Here is a 27293-nt window from a genome sequence, read left to right as displayed (position 1 = left end):
TGAGAGATAGTCAAAATCCTGGTAAAGAATGTGATTCAGTTTCTCCAGTCCTGGGTGGTCCTGAGTCAGAAGAGAGGTGCTCCTTTATTCTTGGACAGTTGGTATAAAGGGGATGGTTGCTGAATGGTGAGACAAGTTATGGGAGTACTGTTTTTAGACAAGGTTTGGAAGGTAATTTCAGTCTCTGAATTCACCAGAAAGACCCATGGCACATCTTGGTGCAGAATGGGTGGCAGCTATTGAATTGGTGGTGTTGTTGGTGGCCGTAGGTTTTATGTTGCAGGCACTGATGTAGCCATCCTTGAGGTGAAGGCACACATTGAAGAAGGTGGTTTGTTAGGCTGAGGAGAGAGAATGTGTTGAGGTTCTGAAGCAATCTGAACCAAGGGAGGGGTTTAGAATTCTGGCTGTCTCGTCTAGATGGTCTATGAATATGTAAGCAAAAGATGGTTCCATCTGGGTGCCCATTGCAGTTCCACAAATTTGTTTGTTGGTGATGTCTTAAAAGGAGAAATGTAATGAGTTCAGATACAGTTGACCGTGGTGACCAGGAAGGTGGTTATAGGTTTGGAGTTAGCTGGTCATTGGGAAAGGTTGTGTTCAACAGTAGAAAGATTATGGGGACTGGAGATGTTCGTGATGAAGGAGGTGTCATTGAGAGTGTTGAGCATGAGCAGGGTGCCAAGCTGTAAGAGAAAAGGAGCTGCAGAAAGATAATGGAGAGAATGGATGGTGTCTTGTATATAGGGGACAGGTTATAGGTAACAGGCTAAAAGCGTTGTTCCACAAGAACAGAAATTCTCTCTGTGGAACCAGGGAGTGGTGGAGGTGAGGAAAAAGAAAGAGAGAGAGAGAGAGAGAGAGAGAGAGAGAGAGAGAGAGAGAGAGGATGGCCGTGAGGGCTTAAGGAGAGACTGGATATCCTGCTCAATTTCTGGAATAGTGTGCATGAGCCAGGTCTTACAGCTGACAGAGTCTGTCTGTGGTTCATAACCACAGGTCAGGATCAAATTTTAGGTGGTGGACTGTGGTTCTTTATACGGATGTGAGGTTGGTTTCCATGTTGAGGAATTTGGGAACGACTGTATGGCTAGGTTCAAAGTGAAGAAATTCTGGAAAATTAACTGGGAGTAGTTTGAGGTAATGGACTTGATCACAGATGGATGGAGGAGTAAATTGAGTCAGTCTGGATTGAATATTGGTTTTGGATTGGGTCTGATTGGTGGAGTTAGCAGTGGAAAAGTGGAGGAGGCGAAGGTTAGTGTTTAATGTCCTGTCAACAGTGAGGTCATTAGAGACAGCACAGGCTTGGATTAGGGAAGGGTGTGGAAGGAAAGCAGTCGTGCCCTTCCAAAATAACCATCCTGTCATTTGCCTTAAGTGAGTTAGAGAAATCACAGAAACACTAAACCATGGGTTTGAACTGTCATCCTCCCAAATGTGAGTCCAGTACGCTAACCACTGTGCCATCTTGCTTGGTCACATTGTAAAACTGTTTCCACTGTAGGAACCAGGAGAGTCATGTATCTTGCTGATTTCACCTAATCCAATAGAACCTGCTGCCCTCTCTCTTCACACATATGTGGTTTCTCTGTGTGGGGAGTAACAATCCATCCTTTGCATATTGTTTTAGATAGTTTTTTGTTCCTGAAATTGACAGTTGTGTCTGCTGTAGGAATAAGTTTATAAGTGTCTTACAGGAGTGCATTAGAGTAAGGTAACATAAGCGTCACCACCAACAAGAGTTTTGTGGATGTTTAGAGGAAATAAGCTCATGTAAAATTTCTCAAGATATTTCTCCAAATCAAGAAAGGTGTGTACGAAAGACACCTGGAATCATATAATGACTGAGATCGGTGATGGATTAAATTTTAATGATAACTTGTCAGTTGCACAGCTGTTTGGACTGTCATTGTTTTTGAAAGATGACACTGTTTTCCCAGAAAAGGGGCTGAAGGTAGCTCTTATTTTTTTAAAAAATAACAGTCTTCAAATTTCAAACAGTGGAAAATCCAGGATACAGTGTAACATTATTATGAAAAGGAAAGTTGCTACTCACTGTATAGTGGAGATGCTGAGTCACAGATAGGCACAACAAAAATACTGTCAGAAATTTGACAGTCTTTTTGTTGTGCCTATCTGCGACTCAGCATGTCCGCTGTATGATGAGTAGCAACTTTCATTTTCACAATAATCTTCAAATTTATGTCATAACCTGAATTTGTTGTACAGGCAAAATGTTTAATGAAGCCATCAGGTGTTTTGACCATTTTGAACTTTGTTTATGAAAACAGCTTGACAAAAGTTTTTTCTTGGAAGCTTTATAATGCCAAAAGCTTTTCCTGATAGTGTTAAACTACTGAAGATCATAGTGACCTTCCCAATGGCAACTACATAAGAAGAATGCTTCTTCTCTATGCTAAAAGGGGTGAAAACATTCGTGCAAAATGAGGACAGACTTTGTGCACTTGAGAAAGGGCTATTGCATCATCAGTGAAAGGGTCATCATGTATCAACAGGCAAACATTAACACAGTAATTGTGATTGAAACTTCTGTATGTAATAATATTATTTTTACAAGAATTTTGTCAATGTGTAACAGAAACAGGCACGATATACCTTATACCTTTTCTTTTAAATCTTTTGTGCCACTTATCCCCTTTCTTTGTATGGGCTTGAGTGTAACAACAGAAACCCTGGCTTACTAACAAGGGGAGGCTACAATATCGGAATCACAGAGGTAGTTCAAACTTCGTACACTTTTAGTAGGCCATTAAACCAACATAATATGCAAATAGTAAGGTGCACTACTCTGGCAATTCCAAGAAAATCACAAAAGAAGTTTTACATGTGTTTTATGTGGTTTACATTTGACAGTGTGCCCTCAGTTTCCTGAGACTACAGTCATGTGTGTGTGAGTTGCGTTTGCATGAGTGTGTAAGTATGTGTTTGTCTTCTAATTTTGATGAAGGCTGTACTGGCCGAAAGCTGTATTTGTGACAGTCTTTTTGTTGTGCCCATCTGTGACTCAGCATCTCTGCTACATGGTGAATAGCAATACTCCTCTTCACAAATTTGTTACATTCCAGCCTGAATTTTGTTTCCTTGATTTTGTGTGGTTTATGTATCTGCATGTGGGTGATAGTTCATGGTGATCAAATGTTTAGCATTTGAGATTCGTAAGACAAACATGTATGAGGCGGCAGTTTGGCTCCTGATTAAATGTAATTATTAATCAATTTTTTTGTCATTACTGGTCATATTGTATAATTTATATGAATTTGAGAGGCCATCATCATCATCATCTTGGACAGTTTCCAGCCTCTAGCTGGGTTTGTTTGGAACATAAGCCTCTCCATCATCTTATGTCTTGCCACTATATCTCCATCTTTACCTTGCTCCAGTCTTCTCCTTTCTTCTGGATGTATTCCTCCACTCCTTTCAGCCATCTGTTTCTTGGTCTTCCTCTTGGTCTCCTTCATTCCAGTTTCATCTGCGTATCCTCCTGAGTATCCTCTCTTCCTCCATCTGCTTAACATGCCCATACCACCTCAGCCTTGATTTTTCTATCTCCTTCTGTAATGGTTCTACCTTCATTAACTCTCTGATCCTCCCATTTCTTTACCTGTCTATCTTTGTCATTCCAATACTGTTTCTCAAGAATTTCATCTCACTAGCTTGTACTTTGCTTTTATCTCTTTCTTTCATAACCAAGGTTTCAATGGATATGTCAGGATCGAGACATAGTATGACCAGTATGTAACCTTTTTACTGATTTGGGGTGCATCCTTGCTCCATATCAGGCTTCTGACACTCTTCTGAAATGCTTCTGCTTTTCTCTCCCGCTCCTTTATTTCTCTGTTGTTCTTTCCATCTTCTTGTAACAGGCTTCCTAGGCACTTGAAACTCTCCAGTCTCCTCAATCATTCCTCATTAGGTGTTATTCCATTTGTTCATCTATCCTTCATTCTTGTCATGATAATCACCTCCCTCTTACTTGTACTAAATTACATCCCATATTCTTGTACTGTTCATTCCCATATGTCCAACTGCTCTTGTACTTCCTCCTCCTTATTGCCCCAAATCATCAGATCATCAGAAAAAAACACCATAGCTTTCGTCTTTCCTACACCAATTACTTGTGCTACTGTACTCATTATATCATCCATCACCACAATGAAGAAGTGCACTTCTCTGCCTCAAGCCATTCTTCTGTTCAAGCCAAGCTGATCTCTCTCCTCCCAGTTTCACACAGCTCACTTTTCCATGTTACATTTCCCTTATCCTCCAAATAATCTGGTTTGCTACTCCCTTGTTCTGCAGGGCTTTCCACACTTTGCTTCTATGTGCACTATCATACGCTTTTTCAATGTCCAGGAAGGTCATTAGTAGATCTATTCCATATTCACAATGCTGTTCCTGTAGTTGTCTTACAGCAAAAATTAGATCCATCATGGACCTTCCTGTTCTGAAGCCATGTTGCTCTTTTCTCATTCCTCCTTCTAATTTTGCCTGAATTCGTGCTTCCAAAATTTTCTCAAAACTATTTGCACAATGACTCAGCAGTGTTATCCCCTGACAGTTCTTGCACTCTTTTCTATCTCCCTTCTTAAAGATCAGGACAATTATTCCCGTCTTCCAGTCTTCTGGAATCTACTGTCTCCACACAATTTTCATTACTCAATACAGCAATTGTATCCCCAACTCTCCTACTACTCTCACCATCTCTGCACTTAGCTCATCCAGACTTGGTGACTTCCCTCCCTTCATCTTGCCCAATGCCTCTTCCACTTCTCCCCATGTAAGGTTTGATTGATTGATTGATTTCTTTATTAATCCATGTAACAATTTACATTGTGTGGATTTCGTCAGCAAAATCATATACAATACAATATACCTACAATTATACACATAAAATTTGTATTTACACACATTTTTGAGGTATCTTAAATTAGTTTTATATCCTTATGTAATTTGTAACTTTCTTATAGTACTGTACAATTCTGGATTTCATATTATAATTATTTCCTCATGTATTACAATGAAGGCTACTTTAATTACACTACATGTTTTAATTCAGATAGTCCGTTACTGTGTAATAACTTTTATTTAATAAAAAATTTTTTTGTTTTTGTTTTGAACTGTCCGATTGTGTCAATATCTTTTATTTTCTGGGGTAATTTATTATATAATTTAACGGCTTTGTACAACAAGCTCTGCTGAGTTTTAACTTTATTTTTTCCTCTACAGATGCAGATTGTATTGGTTTCTAGTTTCATAGCTGTGTACTAAAGAATTTTTCATATAGCAGTCAATTTTTTTTTACATACATAATACTTTGAAAAATGTATTCACAGGGGACAGTTAGGATTTCCAGCTTTTGGAAATGTTCAAGGCAGTGAGCCCTACTGCCACTTTTGGTTATTATACGAATTGCTCTTTTCTGTAATTTGAAAACTATTTGGACATTTTTACTGTTGACTCCCCAAAATATTATTCCATAAGTAGTGACAGAGTGGATATAAGAAAAATATACAGATCTGACACATGTAGTATCACACACTGCAGTCAGAATTCTAAGAGCATAGCATGCTGTAGCGATTCTGTTACTAAGTATTTTAATATGTTCTTCCCACTTTAACTGACTGTCAACATGCATACCAAGAAATTTTGTGTAGTCTACACATTCTATAGTTTCATTGTTTAACTTAAAGTTGTTATAGTGTGGCTTTTTGCAGACATAGAAGTTAACAGCATTTGTTTTTTTTAAGATTTAGTGTTAGTTTATTATTGGATGCCCACTCACGTACACTGTTTAGTGTTTGTTTGGCTTTTTCTTTTAGTGCATCTGGTGATTTGTCACTGATTAGAACATTTGAGTCATCTGCAAACAATATTGTTTGTCCATGCTTGATGCTCTGTGGGAAGTCATTTATGTAAATGAGGAATAGTACTGGGCCAAGGACACTACCCTGTGGGACACCTATATTTACATAATTTGGGTCTGAAGTATACTTTACAATATAGTTTGAGCAACTTGAAATATGTGAGATTTCAGTTATGTGTCTTCTATTTTTTAGATATGACTGGAACCACTTTTTCACAAGTCCCCTTATTCCCAGTTCATCTAACTTATTTAACAATATGTTGTGGTCTACTGTATCAAACGCTTTAGTTAGATCAAGAAATATACCAGTTGTGTAGTTCCCTTTATCTAATGCTTCTAGAATGTGTTTTGTGAAGTGTGCTGTTGCTGATTCTGTGCTTTTCCCTGATCGAAATCCAAACTGGTCAACAGACAGTAAGTTGTATTTATTTAAATAATTCATTAGCCTATCTTTCATAATAGTTTCTAATATTTTTGCAAAGCATGATAGTAGAGAAATTGGCCTATAATTTTCAATTATTCTTGCATCACCTTTTTTGAAGAGAGGTAGTAATTTCGCATATTTTAATTTTCTATATGCTATTCCTCCTCTTTTTTATCCTCAGCTTGTTCCTCCTTCTCCAGGTCTCCATTCAGGATCAGGAGTTCTTCAAAATACTCCTTTGACATATTCTTGAGTTCCTCCTTATTCTCTACATCTTGGCTACTTTTGTTCACCGATTTGGGTATAATCTTCCTCTTACTTTTAATCATCCCATATAACACCTTTTTTGAACCTTCACTATCCTCCTCCATCATTCTGGTCCACTGTTCCATCCACTTTCTTTTCTCTTCTGCCACCAGTCTTTTTGCTTCTTTCTTTCTTGCTTGATACTCTTCTCTTGTCTCTAGTGCCCTCTTCTGGAACCATATGCTAAAGGCTCTATTCTTCTTCTGTACTATATCCTTTGCTTTATCATTCCATGAGGGTGTTTCTTTCCATCCCTTTTTGTTGCTTGGCCTCCCACATATTGCTTTTGCCGCATTTACTAATATTCCCTTGAATCTATCTCATTCATCTTCTACCATTTTTGGTTCATCCTTTGGGATGCTTCCTTTACTGTTTGTAGGTACTGTAGCCTGCTTTCTTCCTTCTTCAACTTCCATGCCCTTATATGTCTTTCCTGGTTTTCTGTCCTTGTTATCCATAGTCCCTCTCAGGTTCATTACCAGCAAACAGTGGTTGCTGTCCTAGGACTCTGATGGTATTACCTTAATATTAATGATTTTCCTATTCATCTCACTGTCATACAGGAAGTAGTCAACTATCAACTTTCTCTTTAAATTTTGACTGTACCAGGTAATCTTATGGCTCTCTCTTTCCTTGAATCAAGAGTTTCCAACCAGAAAGACAGAACTCCAATAGTCTTTCACCTTCCACATTTTGGCATCCCCAACCCTCTGATCCAAGCACACTTTTGCAGCCTTGTATTTCTCTTCCAACACGTGCATTTAAATCCCCCATTACTACGGCATTCTTCCTTCCCATCTGCTTCTGCATTTCCTCTTCAAACTTTTGCTTCTCTTCAGAAGCATGCATTTGTATTGCCTCTATGGTTGTCCCCTTGAGTGATATTTTGATCTTCTTCATCCTATCACTTATTCTCTTCACTTCCTCTTGTAATCCATCTCTTACTACTATTCCCACTCCATTTCTCCTTCCCTCCTCATTTCCACTCCAGTACAGTCAGTAGCCTTTCCTCAATTCTCTCCTTCCTTTTCCTTTCCATTTCATTTCAGCTAACCACAATAGGTCTAACTTCCTTCTTCCCATCATGTCTACCATCTCCTTCACCTTTCCAGTCAGTATTTGTATATTTAATGTTCTAAATCTTAGTCCTTGTTTATATCCAGTTTTTTGTTGATTAAATTTGTCCTTTGCAAGGCCCGTTCTGTTTTTGAAAGCAGAAATCACAATCCACTACTGGCTTGCTAGGCTTATGATAGCTTCTTCAGAGTCCTGTTAGCTGTCACTTTTCAGTATTCCTGTACGACCTTCACAGCTACCGTAGCGGTCCCGGGGCACTGACAGTCCCCACTGTAGCTCACTCCTACAGGCAATCTCCTACTTCATGCCATTGCCCATCTTCCATGACCTGGATGAGGGGTTGGAATTGTGGGAGAGGTAATATAATGAAATATAATGCACAATTATTTGCATGAACTATTTTCATGACATTTCACTAAATGTTTTCCATGTCTGTATGAAAATTATCGTCCTGCAACATGTATGTCGAAAGCACATCCAATGAGTAATTGTACGCAACTCTTGTAGTCTGGCACGTTGTGACTTACAATATTACTGATTGTGAATAATGTCATTTGCATCATTATTTATTGAGAATTGATGCAGGCTTTTCAAGCCTGTCCTTCATATTTCAAAATTTAATTACAGATAGTAAATAGTTAAATAAGGTATGAAAATGCCCATGGTTTTTTTTCATTATATTGCTTCTGAAGTGTCATATAAATTACATAAGGTGACCAGTGATAAAAAATATAGATTAAAAAATAAGTGTTGTCAGGATTCAAACCGCCACCTTGTCGACGACTATCTTGCAATTCGAACGCTAAACCAGGTGACCACAATGACCTCTTATAGTCACTATCTTTGCACAGATACATCAGGTAGATAATAGATGTGAAAAACTTCTCTTGTGATTTTCTTGGAATTGCCAGGGCAGTGCACCTTATTACTTGCACATTACATTGTTTTAATGGCCTACTAAAGGTGCACCAAGTTTGAAGTAAATCCATGATCCCAATCTCGTGGCCTCCCCTTGTAAGTTCTCTTGTGTATTATTGCAGACTGATTATTCATGACAGATTTAGTACTGAACAGAATAATTTCATTTTGTTTTCAAATTTCTTTCTTCCAGCTCCTGGCCCAGTGCAGTTATTGAAGGTGTACAAGAGGAGCCGTAAAATGGTTGGTCTGAAATGGGGCAGACCGCTTGACACATTTGGGGAGATAGAATCTTTTGTTGTTTCCTACAGTGAGCAGGGCACTGACAGTAAAGTAAAAACAACTGTCGAACCACAGCTTTGTCATGCCTGGAATGACTTCTACTGCCACACCATTTCTCACCTCGCACCTGCCAGAAAGTATTCCTTCACGGTAAGAACCTACTTACATTTCTGCATTGTAATATTATTTATTTATTACAGAAACATTCCTCTGAATACTCCAAGGATTGCTTATTCAGATGATATGCAACACAGACCCTTTCACTTTGTAATTTGTTACTGGTTACGGAATGTGTATAGTCCATCCTCCAGTGAAACAGATAGTAAAAGAGTATGTCATGTTAATGAAGTTTGGTAAGATGGGCAGGTCAAGATGGCAATCAGGAGTACAATGCCAAACGAGTCTTGGAAACTGGAAAAAGTGAAAACAAAAGAGAAGGTAACAGACTACTCAGAATGAAGGCACTTGAACACTGAAACACAGAGCACAAATGAGGTAAAAATTTGATATCAGGAGAGGAAAAGCAGTGAAAAAATGAATTTTGGAAAAGAAAAGGGGTTAGAAAAATAGATGAGAGAAGGTGAAAAATAAAATTTAGAGGTTAAAACTGGAGATTGGTGAAGAAATAGGAATAAATAGCTTATAATCACCCATTCATCATCCTCTGCCTCCACTACACTTTTTCATGCATTAGTCTTAAGCTACACTCAGGATCGCTGTTTTTGCATGTATTGTATGTCATCTAAGCAACATCCACTACATTGTCATCTCAGTGTTTCCTTACCTCGTGGAATACAACAAAAAACTTCATTGCCTCATTTATCATCCATTTACTTGGGTACATGCCCCACCCACATCCATTTCATTTTCATCTACATCTACATCTCCATCTACATTTATACTCCACAAGTTACCACATGGTGCATGCCGGAGGAATGTTGCATCTTATTGGTCATTCCCTTTTCTGTTCCACTCACAAATGGAGTGAGACAAAAACATCTGTCTAGATGCCTCCTGTGATTCCTAATTTTTCTTCTGTTGTCTTTGTGGTCCTCACGCAAAATTTGTGAGGGTTGTTTAGAAAATAAGGCCAATTTCTTATAAAACAAAAACCATCACAGATATTTTTTAAACTAAATTTATTTAATTCCTTACATGTTTGTCCATTTTTCTACATAGTTACCATATTTGGTTAAGCATTTGTAATAACGTTCTACAAGCATTTGCATCTGTAAGTCATAGACATCTGTTGCCTGTGAGGATAACCACACTGTAATTGCTTCTTTCAATTCTTCATCTGTTGCAAAACACTTGCTGAGAAACTCCTTTAGGTAGCACAAGTGAAAATCACTCAGCGGCACGTCTGGACTATATGGTGGGTGGGCAGTCTGTTCCCATCCAAAAGATCTAAGCAGGTTTTGGCTGTGAAAGGTACTGTCATGCAGTAACAAAACTCCAGATGTCAGAACGTCCCGTTGCTTATTCTGTATTGCACATTGAAGCTAAGTGAGGGTAGCACAGTTAGTGAGTGCATTTAATGCAGTCTCTTCTTGCACAGACTTGACTAACAAAATTCTATGTCCATCCTGAGACATGGTTGCCATAACCTCACATGCTGAGATTGTCTGTTGGGCCTTGAATTTGACTGGTGATGTTGTATGATGCCATTATACTGACTGATGTTCAGACTCTGGGGTCATGTGAGAAACCCATGTCTCGTCCCCTGTGACAATGTTCTCCAAAAACTGATCACCTTGTTTACAATACTGGTCCAAAAAGTCAGGAGAACAAGCCATTCTTTCCATTTTGTGTGTCTCAGTGAGTAACCTGCCAACCCAGTGTGCGCACTATTTTCCAAACTGCAGCTTTTCAGAGACAGACTTGTGCAAAGTGGTTCTACCTACATTTGGAAATTTCAGTGCTAAAGTTGAAATTGTGAATCACTGGTCTTCACAGATCTTTTTACTCATGGCATGGATGTGACCAAATCTTCTGAGGTGACTGATAGTCGTCCTGACCATGGTTTATCATGGACATTTTCCTCTCCGTCCTTGAAAGCTCTCACCCACTTACACTCTTTGCTGTCACTCATTGCACAGAGGCAATTCACCTCAATTATCCATCTGTGAATTTCTGCTGATGCAATGTTCCTTGCTGTCAAAAACTGAATCAGTTATCTTATTTCACATTTTCCAGATAACACCCTTATGTTGGTGGCAGTAGAATCATCCTACACTCAGTCGCAAGTGCCAGTCTGAAGATGCTCAATAGTGTTTCATGAAAAGAATGTCGATTTCATGCTAGGGATTCCTATTTGAGTGCACAGAGCATTTCAATAAAACTTGCATGTTGATTTAAACTACCAGTAACAAATCTAGTGGAATGCATCTGAATTGCATTGATGTCTTTCTTTAATCCATTGACTTACTAATATTTTTCACAGTAGTCAATCATATATTTATCATTTAAATTTATGTGTACAGGATATTTTGTCTTACACACTTTTCTCAAAATGATATAATTTTTTTGATCAGGTTATTTATAAATCTATTGTTACTGTTTATTGAAGTGATGAGTAGTGAAAATGGGTTAATCTGGCCTGGTGGGGATACCAAAGACTCAAGCAGTACTCAAGGTTGTGCCACACAGGTGTTCTGTATGTGGTCTCCTTTACAGATGATATATGCTTTTGTAGAATTTTCCTGACAAACCAAATTTGACTATTTGCCTTCTCTATTAGCAGCCTTACATGCTTGTTCCATTTTGTGTTGCTTTGCAATGTTGTGCCTTGATATTTAAACTATGTGACTGTATTAACAACCATGCTGCCATTACTGTATTTGAGCACTACAGGATATTTTTTCCTACTCATCTGCATTAACTTACATTTTTCTACATTTAGATAAGCTGCTATTTATGACATCAAATAGAAATTCTATGTAAGTTATCATCTATCCTCTTGTTGTTGTTGTTGTTGTGGTCTTTAGTCCTGAGACTGGTTTGATGCAGCTCTCCATGCTACTCTATCCTGTGCAAGCTTCTTCATCTCCCAGTACCTACTGCAACCTACATCCTTCTGAATCTGCTTAGTGTGTTGATCTGTTGGTCTCCCTCTACGATTTTTACCCTCCACGCTGCCCTCCAATGTATCCTCTTATAGTCCTCCAATGATGACACTTTTATGTACACGGCAGCATCATCAGCAAGCAATCACAGACTGCTGCTCAATCTATCCGTCAGATTATTTATCCTTATAGAGAACAAAAGCAGTCTTATCACACTTCCTTGGTGCATTCCTGATGATTCCTTTGTCTTTAATTTACACTCATCACCCAAGACAACATCCTTAATATTATTACTTGAACAGCCTTTGTGCCACCCACATTTTTGAAAACCTATTCTGTATGCTTGGGCTTTGTTAACAGTTTGCAAGAGGTTGCTGTGTCAAGAATTCTACAGCATACTGATGTTAAGAACACTGTCGGTCCACTCCTTTATCCTCTTACATAGAGGAGACATCCTGCACATTTTTGCAGTCACTTGGGACTTTTCACTGGGCAAGAGATTCACAATAAATGCAAGCTAAGTAAGGGCCCAATTCTGATGAGTACTCACTGTAAAACCAAACTAGAACTGATAACTTATTTGTTTTCAGTTCTGTCTCAAAGCCAGGGATGCGTACTTCCATGTCACCCACATGGGAGTCAGGCTATGGTATGTTAAATATAGTAATAACTACACTTTCCATTCTACTCTGTTCCTTATCCATTTCTTGTTTTCCTGTCTTTTCTAGCACTTCTCAGCAAGCATCTCTCTGCAGAAGTCATATTTCAAAACTGTTAAGAGCTGTTGTTCAATAATTCTTCATTTACCATACGTTTAATTTTGCGATCATCTTCAGATACGTTCACCCCCAGTAGCTGAGTAGTCAGCATGACAGAATGTCAGTCCTAAGGGCCCAGGTTCGATTCCTGGCTGAGTCAAAGATTTTCTCAGCTCAGGGACTGGGTGTTGTGTTGGCTTGATCATCATCATTTCATCCCCATCGACACACAAGTCACTGAAGTGGTGTCAAATCAAAAGACTTGCACCCAGCGAACGGTCTACCCGATGGGAGGCCCTAGTCACACGACATTTTTTTTTTTATCTTCAGATATCATAAAATTATGTTAAACTGCTTACATGAGATGTCTTTACTTTGGCTTCAATTAAAATGGGAAACATCTTGTGTCTCTGTTGTCAAAAGTCATCATCATCAGCCCCTGGCTGTCCATACTTAGATCATGAGCCGCTCTATCTCTTCCTTCTCCCTCATGTTTCTCTCTTCACTGTGTCCCAGTCTCCTCTTCTCTTCCTCACACATTCCTTCACTCCTGTGATCCAACTGTCTGTCTGTCTTCCTCATCTCTTGCCTCCTGTTATCATTTAATGAGCCTTTCTCAATATCCTGTACACATGAATTTTTGTGACCTGCTCACACCATGTTTATGAATAAGAAAACAGGAATACAGGTAAGCTAATATTATCAGCATAGTGAATGCATTATCATAGCCACTATAGTTACAAAGCCAATGCCCACCACACTAGTACAAGATTATATGCCAACAAGCTCCCTGCAGATGATAAAGATGTTGAAAGAATGTATGAACAGATAAAAGAAATTATCTAGATAGTTACGGGAGAGGAAAATTTCATTTTGATGGATGAATGGAATTCAGCAATGTGAAAAGAAGGGAAAATTCTAAGAGAATATGGATGGGTGAAGGAATGCAGGTGGAAGTTACCTGGTTGAATTTTACACAGAGCATAATTTAATGATTGCTAACACTTGGTTTATGAATCATGAAAGAAGGTTGTATATGTATATTATAAGCTTTTTAAGCCGATTTAAAGCATGAAATAGACGTTCAAAGTTCCCAATTCTTTTATACAAGGTGATTTACTTAAGATTTGCAGCTGATCTTCTTTGCTGGCTGCTGGAAAACTCTCTTGACTTTGTCTCCATAGAATGATGCTAGGAATAGGAATATTTAAGCCTCTTTCTCTACTTGTGAAGTAAGTAGATAGGTGAACTTTACATTTTGTTAACCAATGGTATATTTGAACTCCATACAGAGTCAAATTCTTACTTTACACATACGTATACGACTCCTAGTAAGTCATTTGCTCCAGCCAATGTCAGAAACAAATTTAATTACATTCATAAAAGAGCTGGCTTAATAATCATGACTCCACTTCACGTGTATCGTAGAATTGGTTTTGCCTCTACCAAGGCTGGATTAAGAGTTTTCAAGATTACTTTTTCAACTGCCCTTATTTGCATAACAATAATCAATGACACAATAGGCACAGAGCTTCAGAAAAACTCCATGGTCCTTCCTCTAAAACATCTGTCAATTTCCCAACAAGTACTTGTCGGTGCCATTTGACCAACACGTCTACTTTCTTTCCCTGGCTGATTTTAAACCTGCACACACAAACATGTGATGCACATTGGGTAGGATTCTACCATACCACACTCGTATCTAGAATATCATGTGTTCAAGATGGTAAAAGGCTGAGTGGTTCTAGAATTTACACAGTAATTCTTGAATAACTACATATTCCCCCCCCCCCCCTCAGATCGAACACGTGATATGTTATACATAATCATTATGCAATAAATATCACAGCATTTTATATTTTAACAATATGCATTTCTTTTCTTTCAATAACCATAATCAATCTTTCTCTTACTATTTTGCTATTCATTCTCATTTTACTTTGGCATTAAGACATGAACATTCACTAAAGGTTTTGGTCAGCTTCACTAATATTTAGGAATTGTGAGGACTTTTTCTCTTTTCTTCATTTTCTTTTTCAATCAAAAACTTCAGGTGTTTGTGACACATGAGTAATCTATTTTCTATTCTTATCTTTTTGTACTACCTTTCTCCTAGTATGTACTATTTTCATTAGTTGTAGCTTGTAGGAACTCTGGGCAAAATAAAAGTGTTCTTTTGATATTCATTTATTTCTACAAAACATAATAATGCTAGTCTTTCATAGAATTTATACTTTCCAGAATAATTCCTATAAAACTGGTGACTTTTGTCATGATACTGTCCCCTTCTCCTAGGAACAATACCTTTACCTTGCTTGTGGGTTATGAGGGCACTTCCTCTTTCCATTCTGGTGTTACATCCCTTATAAAGCATCCCTATTTTTTAGGCCACAGGTCATCCTGTCTCCACGTATGTATGCCTGCACTTCATACTTAGTGAATGCTGGGTATGCCCCCATAATCCTTTCTGAGTAGTCCTCATGGTTCATTACCCTGGTATACATTTCTATGTATAACATAATTATGCATTTTCTGGTGAGGATATAAATCTATCTTAAGCTTCACATTTATTCTTTAATACACCATTTACTATCTAGAGTCCTCTACTTATCAACTTCTATACTTTCGATAGATACTATATCAACATAATTGTACTATTCATGTCCCACTATCCTTCAGTTCATTAGAGTATTTCTTATACTAACATTTCTTATTGATCATCATGATTAACGTTCTCTCCTGCTTTCGTTTTCTCTCTTTGCTCATGCCTCTTTCTTAGTTAATATACACCTTTTCTTATGTATATTTGATGTAGAACAATCATGTTGTTGTTTTTGTGGTCATCAGCCCTGAGACTGGTTTGATGCAGCTCTCCATGCTAATCTATCCCATGCAAGCTCCTTCATCTCCCAGTACCTACTGCAACCTACATCCTTCTGAATCTGCTTAGTGTATTCATCTCTTCATCTCCCCCTACGATTTTTACCCTCCACGCTGCCCTCCAATCCTAAATTGGTGATCCCTTGATGCCTCAGGACATGTCCTACCAACAGATCCCTTTTTCTAGTCAAGTTGTGCCACAAACTTCTCTTCTCCCCAATCCTATTCAATACCTCCTCATTAGTTATGTGATCTACCCATCTACTATTCAGCATTCTTCTGTAGCACCACATTTTGAAAGCTTCTATTCTCTTCTTGTCCAAACTATTTATCGTCCATGTTTCACTTCCATACATGGCTACACTCCATACAAATACTTTCAGAAATGACTTCCTGACACTTAAATCTATACTCGATGTTAACAAATTTCTCTTCTTCAGAAACGCTTTCCTTGCCATTGCCAGTCTACATTTTATATCCTCTCTACTTCGACCTTCATCAGTTATTTTGCTCCCCAGATAGCAAAACTCCTTTACTACTTTAAGTGTCTCATTTCATAATCTAATTCCCTTAGCATCACCAGACTTAATTCGACTACATTCCATTATCCTCGTTTTGCTTTTGTTGATGTTCATCTTATATCCTAATTTCAAGACACTATCCATTGCGTTCTACTGCTCTTTCAAGTCCCTTGCTGTCTCTTGCAGAATTACAATGTCATCGGCAAACCTCAAAGTTTTTATTTCTTCTCCATGGATTTTAATATCTACTCCAAATTTTTCTTTTGTTTCCATTACTGCTTGCTCAATATACAGATTGAATAACATCGGGGAGAGGCTACAACCTTGTCTCACTCCCTTGCCAACCACTGTTTTCCTTTCGTGCCCCTCGACTCTTATAACTGCCATCTGGTTTCTGTAAAAATTGTAAATAGCCTTTCGCTCCCTGTATTTTACCCCTGCCACCTTCACCTTCAGAATTTGAAAGAGTATTTCAGTCAACATTGTGAAAAGCTTTCTCTAAGTGTACAAATGCTAGAAACGTAGGTTTGCCTTTCCTTGATCTAGCTTCTAAGAAGTCGTAGGGTCAGTATTGCCTCACATGTTCCAATATGTCTACAGAATCCAAACTGATCTTCCCCAAGTTTGTCCTCTACCAGCTTTTCCATTTGTCTGTAGAGAGTTCGTGTTTGTATTTTGCAGCCGTTACTTAGTAAACTGATAGTTCGGTAATTTTCACATCTGTCAACACCTGCTTTCTTTGGGATTGGAATTATTATATTCTTCTTGAAGTCTGAGGGTATTTCGCCTGTCTCATACATCTTGCTCACCAGATGGCACAGTTTTGTCAGGACTGGCTCTCCCAAGGCCGTCAGTAGTTCTAATGGAATGTTGTCTACTCCCGGGGCCTTGTTTCGACTCAGGTCTTTCAGTGCTCTGTCAAACTTTTCACGCAGTATTGTATCTCCCATTTCATCTTCATCTACATCCTCTTCCATTTCCATAATATTGTCCTCAAGTACATCGCCCTTGTATAGACCCTCTATATACTCCTTCCACCTTTCTGCTTTCCCCTCTTTGCTTAGAACTGGGTTTCCATCTGAGCTCTTGATATTCATACAAGTGGTTCTCTTTCTCCAAAGGTGTCTTTAATTTTCCTGTAGGCAGTATCTATCTTACTACTAGTAAGATAAGCCTCTACATCCTTACATTTGTCCTCTAGCCATCCCTGCTTAGCCATTTTGCACTTCCTGTCGATCTCATTTTTGAGACATTTTTATTCCTTTTTGCCTGCTTCATTTACTGCATTTTTATATTTTCTCCTTTCATCAATTAAATTCAATATTTCTTCTGTTACCCAAGGATTTCTACTAGCCCTCATCTTTTTACCTACTTGATCCTCTGCTGCCTTCACTACTTCATCCCTCAGAGCTACCCATTCATCTTCTACTGTATTTCTTTCCCCCATTCCTTTCAATTGTTCCCTTATGCTGTCCCTGAAATTCTGTACAACCTCTGGTTTAGTCAGTTTATCCAGGTCCCATCTCCTTAAATTCCCACATTTTTGCAATTTCTTCAGTTTTAATCTACAGTTCATAACCAATAGATTGTGGTCAGAGTCCACATCTGCCCCTGGAAATGTCTTACAATTTTAAACTTGGTTTCTAAATCTCCGTGTTACCATTATATAATCTATCTGATACCTTCTATATCTTCAGGATTCTTCCATGTATACAACCTTCTTGTGTGATTCTTGAACGAAGTGTTAGCTACGATTAAGTTATGCTCTGTGCAAAATTCTACCAGATGGCTTCCTCTTTCATTTCTTACCCCCAATCCATATTCACCTACTGTTTTTCCAACTCTCCCTTTTCCTACTCTTGAATTCCAGTCACCCATGACTATTAAATTTTCGCCTCCCTTCACTACCTGAATAATTTCTTTTATCTCATCATACATTTCTTCAATTTCTTCATCATCTGCAGAGCTAGTTGGCATATAAACTTGTACTACTGTAGTAGGCATGGGCTTCATGTCTATCTTGGCCACTATAATACTTTCACTATGCTGTTTGTAGTAGCTTACCCATACTTCTATTTTTTTATTCATTATTAAACCTACTCCTGCATTACCCCTATTAGATTTTGTATTTATAACCCTTATTCACCTGACCAGAAGTCTTTTTCCTCCTGCCACCGAACTTCACTAATTCCCACTATATCTAACTTTAACCTATCCATTTCCCTTTTTAAATTTTCTAACCTACCTGCCCGATTAAGGGATCTGACATTCCACACTCCGAACCATAGAATGCCAGTTTTCTTTCTCCTGATAACGACATCCTCTTGAGTAGTCCCCGCCCGGAGATCCGAATGGGGGGCTATTTTACCTCCGCAATATTTTACCCAAGAGGACACCATCATCATTTAACCATACAGTAAAGCTGCATGCCCTCGGGAAAAATTACAGCTGTAGTTTCCCCTTGCTTTTAGCTGTTTGCAGTATCACAACAGCAAGGCCGTTTCGGTTAGTGTTACAAGGCCAGATCAGTCAATCATCCAGACTGTTGCCCCTTCAACTACTGAAAAGGCTGCTGCCCCTCTTCAGGAACCACATGTTTGTCTGGCCTCTCAACAGATACCCCTCCGTTGTGGTCGCACCTACTGTACGGCTATCTGTATTGTTGAGGTACGCAAGCCTCCCCACCAACGGCAAGGTCCATGGTTCATGGGGGGAGGAGAATCATAGCTTCTTATATTTGTGTGCATATTTCTAGATGTACCCACATTTTCCCCTACAACACTTGGTGGTTCTCACATTGTGACAGGCTTTCTAGTCTGTAATTGTATGTTTGTGTCTAAGTGTATACTTGTGTATATACGGATGTGTGTTTGTGTAGTCTGATTCTTCGGCCTTCTTATCTAAAGATAAGATGTAGATTATTAGAAACCATGGAAATAAGGAAGGACTTCAGTGATAGAATTTTATGAATATGGAAAGAGGGAAAAAAATAGACTGGTCCTCAAATGAGAAGTAAGAAAGGAAAAAATATATGTGGATGCTAGAATCGAAGAAGGTGGGAAGATGTTGTTTTATAAGAACCAGGTCATTGATTTGGTACAGAGATTCCATGGCCTTTTCATGTGCTTACTTACTTTTTGTTGTGCCTTTTCAATTAAATTCTTAAAAACTATTTCCTGATTTACCTTGTAATTGACACTAGTCTGTTCAGGCCAATTAAAACATTTAATTAGAGGTTCTCCTATAAAAGGTTTGCCTATAACTTCTAAAGGTGTCAACTCAGTTGATAAATGGGGTTAGGATAAGTTTAAAGTCTTTAATTTTTCTTGTCCACAAAGTATGGTTTTTGTAGTAGTAAGTACAACATAATTTTACAATTTCCTTCATTACTCATTCACATGGGTTTGATGATGGGCTATAATTGGATTTTAGCACTTATCAAATACCTTCCCATGCTATGAATTCTCTAAATTTGTTACTCACAAATTGTGGTCCATTATCCATAAGAACCCATTTTGGTTTACGTACTTCTAGGGAGTGTTGTTGTAAACAGTACATAACCATTTGTATATTTTTTTTAATAGGATATAGTTTAACATATTTTGACCAGCATTCCTTGTTAACCAAAACATATGATACTCTTCTCTTTCCTTGTGGAATTGGTCCAATAAAGTCGGCCACTGTGAGGCTGTGTAATGACTTAGGAATAATAGGATACATTTTGTATTTCACATGAGTATTGTTCTCTTTTACTTTCTGGCAAATTTCACAGGTTCTGATCAAAGATGCTATTCTGTGCCATAGCTTCTTAAAATAATAAATCTTTTTCATATGGGTTATACACTTTTTTTATTACAAAGTGTCCATATCTTGTATGAACATACCACACAAGTTTGTCTTCTATTACCTTCGGAATGCATAAGCACCACTGCTGAGAGGTTACGCTGTCTCTCCAAAACAAGTTATGATCTATGATTTTCCATTTTCCTGATTAGGAGGTAACAAGTTCTGGATACACAAGGAAAATATTTCTGTGAAATAGGGATCATGATGGATATTTTTTGTTATTCTTTGAGCCATTTCCTTTACTCTGGTGTTCAGATATTCTGATGACATAAAATTAATGGCAAAAATAATGCCAGGTCCTTCCGTACATTTCAGTTCTTCCATTCCTATAAGTAGCCTAGACAAAGCATCAGGTACAATATTTTTGGAACCTTTTACATATTGTATCTTAATATCATATTCCTGTAGGAAAATCATCCATCCCATTAACCTACTGTGTAATAATTGAATACCCATCAGAGAGTATAAAGCTTGATGGTCTGTATAAATATGGATTTCTGATCCCCATACATAGTGTTTGAAATTTTTTAATAATCCATACAATCACCAATAGTTCCTTTACGGTAGCTGTGTGATTTAGTTCATACTTATTTAGACTGCAGCTAGCAAAAGCTATGGTTCTGTGTTCTGCATTATTTGGATCCCCTTCTCCTTGGAACAATTCAGCAGCAACACCATTATCAGATGTATCTGTTGACAATTCAAATGGTTCGCCCATAACTGGTTGATGTAATATGGGTGATTCAACAAGCGTTTTTTTAACATTTTCAAACCACTACATAAGATGTCTTTTCTCACATAGATGGCCAATCATCTAACTAAAATACATACCAATCCCTCTTCTTCCATTGGCTTATCTAAATACTTTGCTTATTTTAAATGCCAATCAAAATATTTCCTCATAGTACCCCAAGTATTATTGCAATATTTTGGGTCCCATAGATCTGATATCAACTTTTCTTAGGCACTGGCAGACCAGTATTTCTCTTTAAACTTCTTTTGAAAGTCCTTCCTAGAGAAAAATTCTCAATATTTACTGTATCCCATTCTGAGGTGGAGGTACCCCACAGTATTCTGAGGAGGTACCCCACAGCAAATTTGATTTTTATAGAATCTTCCCGATTTTTTGGTAATGCTTCATTCATCCTTTTTAAGAAATGGGTCAGATGTACATCTCTGTCCAGCTTAAATTTAGGGCATTGTCTAGATAACCCTGAATTAACCCCCCATTGTAAATCAGCCACAGCTTCACTAGTTAATACCACATTAGGTGAGCTTAGCCCTTTTTTTTTACTTTGTCTTGAATAAGCTTGAATTCTCTCCACAAGTCATCTGCACCGTTCCTTGTATAACTAAGTTTGGAAGAAATAATAGGCGATTCATTTCCGGAGGCTATTATCTCGGTAACTTTTCGATCTATAATATCTTCAAATTGTTCCTCCAAATTACTTACATTTATGATATCAGAGTTTGTTATTTTCTCTTAGAAATTTCTTTCTACATTATCTACTCATGTACTGACACTTGTAATTTGTTACAGAATAATCAGTATAAATTCATTATTCTTATCTACACACTCTTTCAAAGTATTCAATCTCTGCTTTAGAGCATTAAACTTAACACTGCACACATTTTCAAAAGATCCTAACTTTTCATTAATTTTGGATTCCACATTATTACATCTGTCCTCAATGTTAAATTCTAAACTTTTTGATAAATCTTGGAAATTGTCATTCTGTTACTAAGTTCAGTAAACGTTTGATTTACAGGAATGGTCAAGGAATTAGTCAATTCATTCTTTAAATCTATTTTTAAATTTCTCTACTCTACTATTTAAGGAATCAAATTCAGTCCAAAAGCACCCATGCCTTCACATAGATTACTAAATTCTTTGCTTTGTGAGTTGGCTTTGGTATTTAGCAAACCTAAATTTGTCACTTGACTATTTAGACTTTCACACTGGGCATTTAATTGCAAATTTAATGAGTTTAACTAAAAACTCTCAACATTTAAAGCTTCACTCTGGGTACTTAATTCAGAATTTACCAAGCGTAATTCTTTCCTTAAAGTCTCATTCTGAGCATCTCAGCCCAGTTTGGCACTTCTTTACTCACTTTCATAGCCATAACTGGTTCTTGAGTGTCTGCAACTTGTTTTTGTATATTGTCCATGCCTATGTTGTTGTTGTGGTCTTCAGTCCTGAGACTGGTTTGATGCAGCTCTCCATGCTACTCTATCCTGTGCAAGCTTTTTCATCTCCCAGTACCTACTGCAACCTACATCCTTCTGAATCTGCTTAGTGTATTCATCTCTTGGTCTCCCTCTACGATTTTCACCCTCCACGCTGCCCTCCAATCCTAAATTGGTGATCCCTTGATGCCTCAGAACATGTCCTACCAACCGATCCCTTCTTCTTGTCAAGTTGTGCCACAAACTTCTCTTCTCCCCAATCCTATTCAATACTTCCTCATTAGTTATGTGATCTACCCATCTAATCTTCAGCATTCTTCTGTAGCACCATATTTCGAAAGCTTCTATTCTCTTCTTGTCCAAACTATTTATTGTCTATGTTTCACTTCCATACATATGAATACTTTCAGAAATGACTTCCTGACACTTAAATCAATACTGGATGTTAACAAATTTCTCTTCTTCAGAAACGCTTTCCTTGCCATTGCCAGCCTACATTTTATATCCTCTCTACTTCGACCATCATCAGTTATTTTGCTCCCCAAATAGCAAAACTCCTTTACTACTTTAAGTGCCTCATTTCCTAATCTAATACCCTCAGCATCACCCGACTTAATTAGACTACATTCCATTCTCCTTGTTTTGCTTTTGTTGATGTTCATCTTATGTCCTCCTTTCAAGACACTGTCCATTCCATTCAACTGCTCTTCCAAGCCCTTTGCTGTCTCTGACAGAATTACAATGTCATCGGCGAACCTCAAAGTTTTTATTTCTTCTCCATGAATTTTAATACCTACTCCAAATTTTTGTTTTGTTTCCATTACTGCTTGCTCAAAATACAGATTGAACAACATCGGGGAGAGGCTACAACCCTGTCTTACTCGCTTCCCAACCACTGCTTCCCTTTCATGTCCCTCGACTCTTATAACTGCCATCTGGTTTCTGTATAAATTGTAAATAGCCTTTCACTCCCTGTATTTTACCCCTGCCACCTTTAGAATTTGAAAGAGAGTATTCCATTCAACATTGTCAAAAGCTTTCTCTAAGTCTACAAATGCTAGAAACGTAGGTTTGCCTTTCCTTAATCTTTCTTCTAAGATAAGTCGTAAGGTCAGTATTGCCTCATGTGTTCCAGTCTTTCTACAGAATCTGAACTGATCTTCCCCGAGGTTGGCTTCTACTAGTTTTTCCATTCGTCTGTAAAGAATTCGTGTTAGTATTTTGCAGCTGTGACTTATTAAACTGATAGTTCGGTAATTTTCACATCTGTCAACACCTGCTTTCTTTGGGATTGGACTTATTATATTCTTCTTGAAGTCTGAGGGTATTTCGCCTGTTTCATATATCTTGCTCACCAGATGGTAGAGTTTTGTCAGAACTGGCTCTCCCACGGCCGTCAGTAGTTCCAATGGAATATTGTCTACTCCGGGGGCCTTGTTTCGACTCAGGTCTTTCAGTGCTCTGTCAAACTCTTCACGCAGTATCATATCTCCCATTTCATCTTCATCTACATCCTCTTCCATTTCCATAATATTGTCCTCAAGTACATCGCCCCTGTATAGACCCTCTATATACTCCTTCCACCTTTCTGCTTTCCCTTCTTTGCTTAGAACCGGGTTTCCATCTGAGCTCTTGATATTCATACAAGTCGTTCACTTATCTCCAAAGGTCTCTTTAATTTTCCTGTAGGCGTATCTACCTTACCCCTAGTGTGATAGGCTTCTACATCCTTACATTTGTCCTCTAGCCATCCCTGCTTAGCCATTTTGCACTTCCTGTCGATCTCATTTTTGAGACGTTTGTATTCCTTTTTGCCTGTTTCACTTACTGCATTTTTATATTTTCTCCTTTCATCAATTAAATTCAATATTTCTTCTGTTACCCAAGGATTTCTACTAGCCGTCGTCTTTTTACCTACTAGATCCTCTGCTGCCTTCACTACTTCATCCCTCAAAGCTACCCATTCTTCTTCTACTGTATTTATTTCCCCCATTCCTGTCAATTGGTCCCTTATGCTCTCCCTGAATCTCCTTACAACCTCTGGTTCTTTTAGTTTATCCAGGTCCCATCTCCTTAAATTCCCACCTTTTTGCAGTTTCTTCAGTTTTAATCTACAGGTCATAACCAATAGATTGTGGTCAGAGTCCACATCTGCCCCTGGAAATGTCTTACAATTTAATACCTGGTTCCTAAATCTCTGTCTTACCATTATATAATCTATGATACCTGTCGGTATCTCCAGGGTTCTTCCATGTATACAACCTTCTTTCATGATTCTTAAACCAAGTGTTAGTTATGATTACGTTGTGCTCTGTGCAAAATTCTACCAGGCGGCTTCCTCTTTCATTTTTTAGCCCCAATCCATATTCACCTACTATGTTTCCTTCTCTCCCTTTTCCTACACTCGAATTCCAGTCACCCATGACTATTAAATTTTCGTCTCCCTTCACAATCTGAATAATTTCTTTTATTTCATCATACATTTCTTCAATTTCTTCGTCATCTGCAGAGCTAGTTGGCATATAAACTTGTACTACTGTAGTAGTTGTTGGCTTCGTATCTATCTTGGCCACAATAATGTGTTTGTAGTAGCTTACCCGCATTCCTATTTTCCTATTCATTATTAAACCTACTCCTGCATTACCCCTATTTGATTTTGTGTTTATAACTCTGTAGTCACCTGACCAGAATTCTTGTTCCTCCTGCCACCGAACTTCACAAATTCCCACTATATCTAACTTTAACCTATCCATTTCCCTTTTTAAATTTTCTAACCTACCTACCCGATTAAGGGATCTGACATTCCACGCTTCGATCCATAGAATGCCAGTTTTCTTTCTCCTGATAACGACATCCTCTTGAGGAGTCCTCGCCCAGAGATCTGAATGGGGGACTATTTTCCCTCCGGAATATTTTACCCAAGAGGACGCCATCATCATGTAATGATACAGTAAAGCTGCATGCCCTCGGGAAAAATTACAGCTGTAGTTTCCCCTTGCTTTCAGCTGTTCGCAGTACCAGCACAGCAAGGCCGTTTTGGTTAATGTTACAAGGTGAGATCAGTCAATCATCCAGACTGTTGCCCTTGCAACTACTGAAAAAGCTGCTGCCCCTCTTCAAGAACCACACGTTTGTCTGGCCTCTCAACAGATACCCCTCCGTTGTGGTTGCACCTACGGTACGGCCATCTGTATTGCTGAGGCACGCAAGCCTCCCCACCAACGGCAAGGTCCATGGTTCATGGGGGGGCTTTAGCTCTAGTAAGCATTTAAAACCAACTTTAAATACTATAATTACACAATAAAAGATCACTCACCAGTATGTATAACTTTACACTAAAGGAATGAAGTTTTGTTTCATGCTTACCCAATGTAGAAGTCTTGTTGCATTGGTGAGAGGATGTAGGTGCAGGTCAGCACCAGTGAACAGCAGCTGGTGCTGGCAGTGTCAGATGTAGGTTGGTTTCTGCATCTGCGTCCTCGTGATGTGTGTGAGCGCTGCATACTCGCTGCACTTGATCTTCTTGGTTGAATTGTTCCATGAATATTTCTTCTTAGGCAAATGTGTCAAAATCTTCTTTGCTGTTGTATAGTTGTGAATTTTCCATGGTTTCACCATTTTTCATTCAAATTTTGCTTCATTGGATACTTGAACATATTCCATTGTCTCAGAGTAAATCCCTTGTCGTGTTGTGTTTGGTTTTAGGGCAACACATAAGAACTTCTTCTCTAGTTTTTTACTTAAAATTCCCATTTTCTTTGCTCCTGTCTTGGTCGCCACATTCTAATGTTTTTGACGCCGATTTAATGCGTGAAGTAGACATACAAACTTCCCACTTCTTTTATACTAGTTGTATTACTTGAGATTTGCAGCTGACCTCCTTTGGTCAGCTGGCTGCTGGAAAACTCTCTTGACTTTGTCTCCGTAGAATGATGCTAGGTACGGGAATATTTAAGCCTCTCTCTCTCTACTTGTGAAATAAGTAGATAGGTGAACTTTACATTTCGTTAACCAATGGTATATTTGAACTCCATACAGAGTAAAATTCTTACTTTCCACATACATATATGACTTCTAGTAAGTCACTCACTCCGTCCAACTTCAGAAAGAAATTTAATTTCATTTATAAAAGAGCTGGCTTAATAACCACGACTCTACTTCACATGAATCATAAAATTGGACTTGCCTCTACCAAGGCTGGATTAAGAGTTTTCAAGATTACTTTTTCAACTGCTCTTCTTTCACATAACAATAGTCAATGACACAACAGGCACAGAGCTGCATAAAAACTCCATGGTTCTTCCTCTAAAATAACTATGGATTGCCTGACAAGTATTTGTTGGTGCCGTTTGACCACCATGTCTAATTTCTTCCCGCAACTGATTTTAAACCTGCACACACAAACATGTGATGCGCAGTGGATAGGATTCTACCATCCCACACTCATATCTAGAATATCATGTGTTCAAGGCAGTAGAAGGTTGAGTGGTTCTATAATTTACACAGAAATCCTTGAAACACTACAATATGAAAGAGATGTGGAGATAGTAAACATTTCAAATTGATTATGTAATGGTAAGACAGAGATTTAGGAACTAGACTTCAAACTGGTAGGCATTTGTAGGGTCAGATATGGACTTTGACCTTAACTTATCAGTTATGAATTTTAGATTAAAAGTGAAGAATGTGCAAAAGGGTCAGGAAACATGGGGATGGGACCTGGATAAGTTGGAAGAACCTGAGGTGGTTGAGAGTTTCTGAGGGAGCATTAGGCAACATTTGACTGAAACAGAGGAAAAGCAGACTACTACTCACCAGTGAAAATGTTGACTCACAGATAGGCACAACAAAAAGACTGTCAACAAGCAAGATTGTGCCCTTCTTCCAAAGTAGACAAAAAACACACAAATCTCTCACATATATGACCATTGTCTGTAACTGGTGAGGCCATACTGGATTTTATGTTGTTTGAGATATTGATTTTTATTGATGAGAGAATAAAACATAAAAATGCAGAAAATGAAGCAGGTAAAAGCAAATACCAACATTAAAAAACGAGATTGATAGGAAGTGAAAAACGGTTAAGCAGGAATGGCTAGAGGACAAAGGTAAGCCTATAACAGGTACAAATAGGGGAAA

At 38.2% G+C, this 27293-nt stretch overlaps 1 protein-coding gene across 2 annotated transcripts in view; it reads left to right on the top strand.

Moving 5' to 3' along the window:
- LOC126091863 (tenascin-X-like) overlaps window positions 1-27293 on the top strand; it is a 771043-nt gene that overhangs the window by 687437 nt on the left and 56313 nt on the right. For both annotated transcript variants that reach the window (XM_049907142.1, XM_049907141.1), the window contains one exon: window positions 8806-9044. In XM_049907142.1, coding sequence (XP_049763099.1) covers window positions 8806-9044 — 239 coding nt within the window. The remainder of the gene's footprint in view (window positions 1-8805; window positions 9045-27293) is intronic.

Source organism: Schistocerca cancellata, chromosome 7 (genome assembly GCF_023864275.1).
Source record: "Schistocerca cancellata isolate TAMUIC-IGC-003103 chromosome 7, iqSchCanc2.1, whole genome shotgun sequence".
In the NCBI taxonomy this organism is placed as follows: Eukaryota; Metazoa; Arthropoda; class Insecta; order Orthoptera; family Acrididae; genus Schistocerca; species Schistocerca cancellata.
The sequence above is the reverse complement of the archived record's forward strand: the minus strand, read 5'-3'. Positions and strand labels throughout refer to the sequence as shown.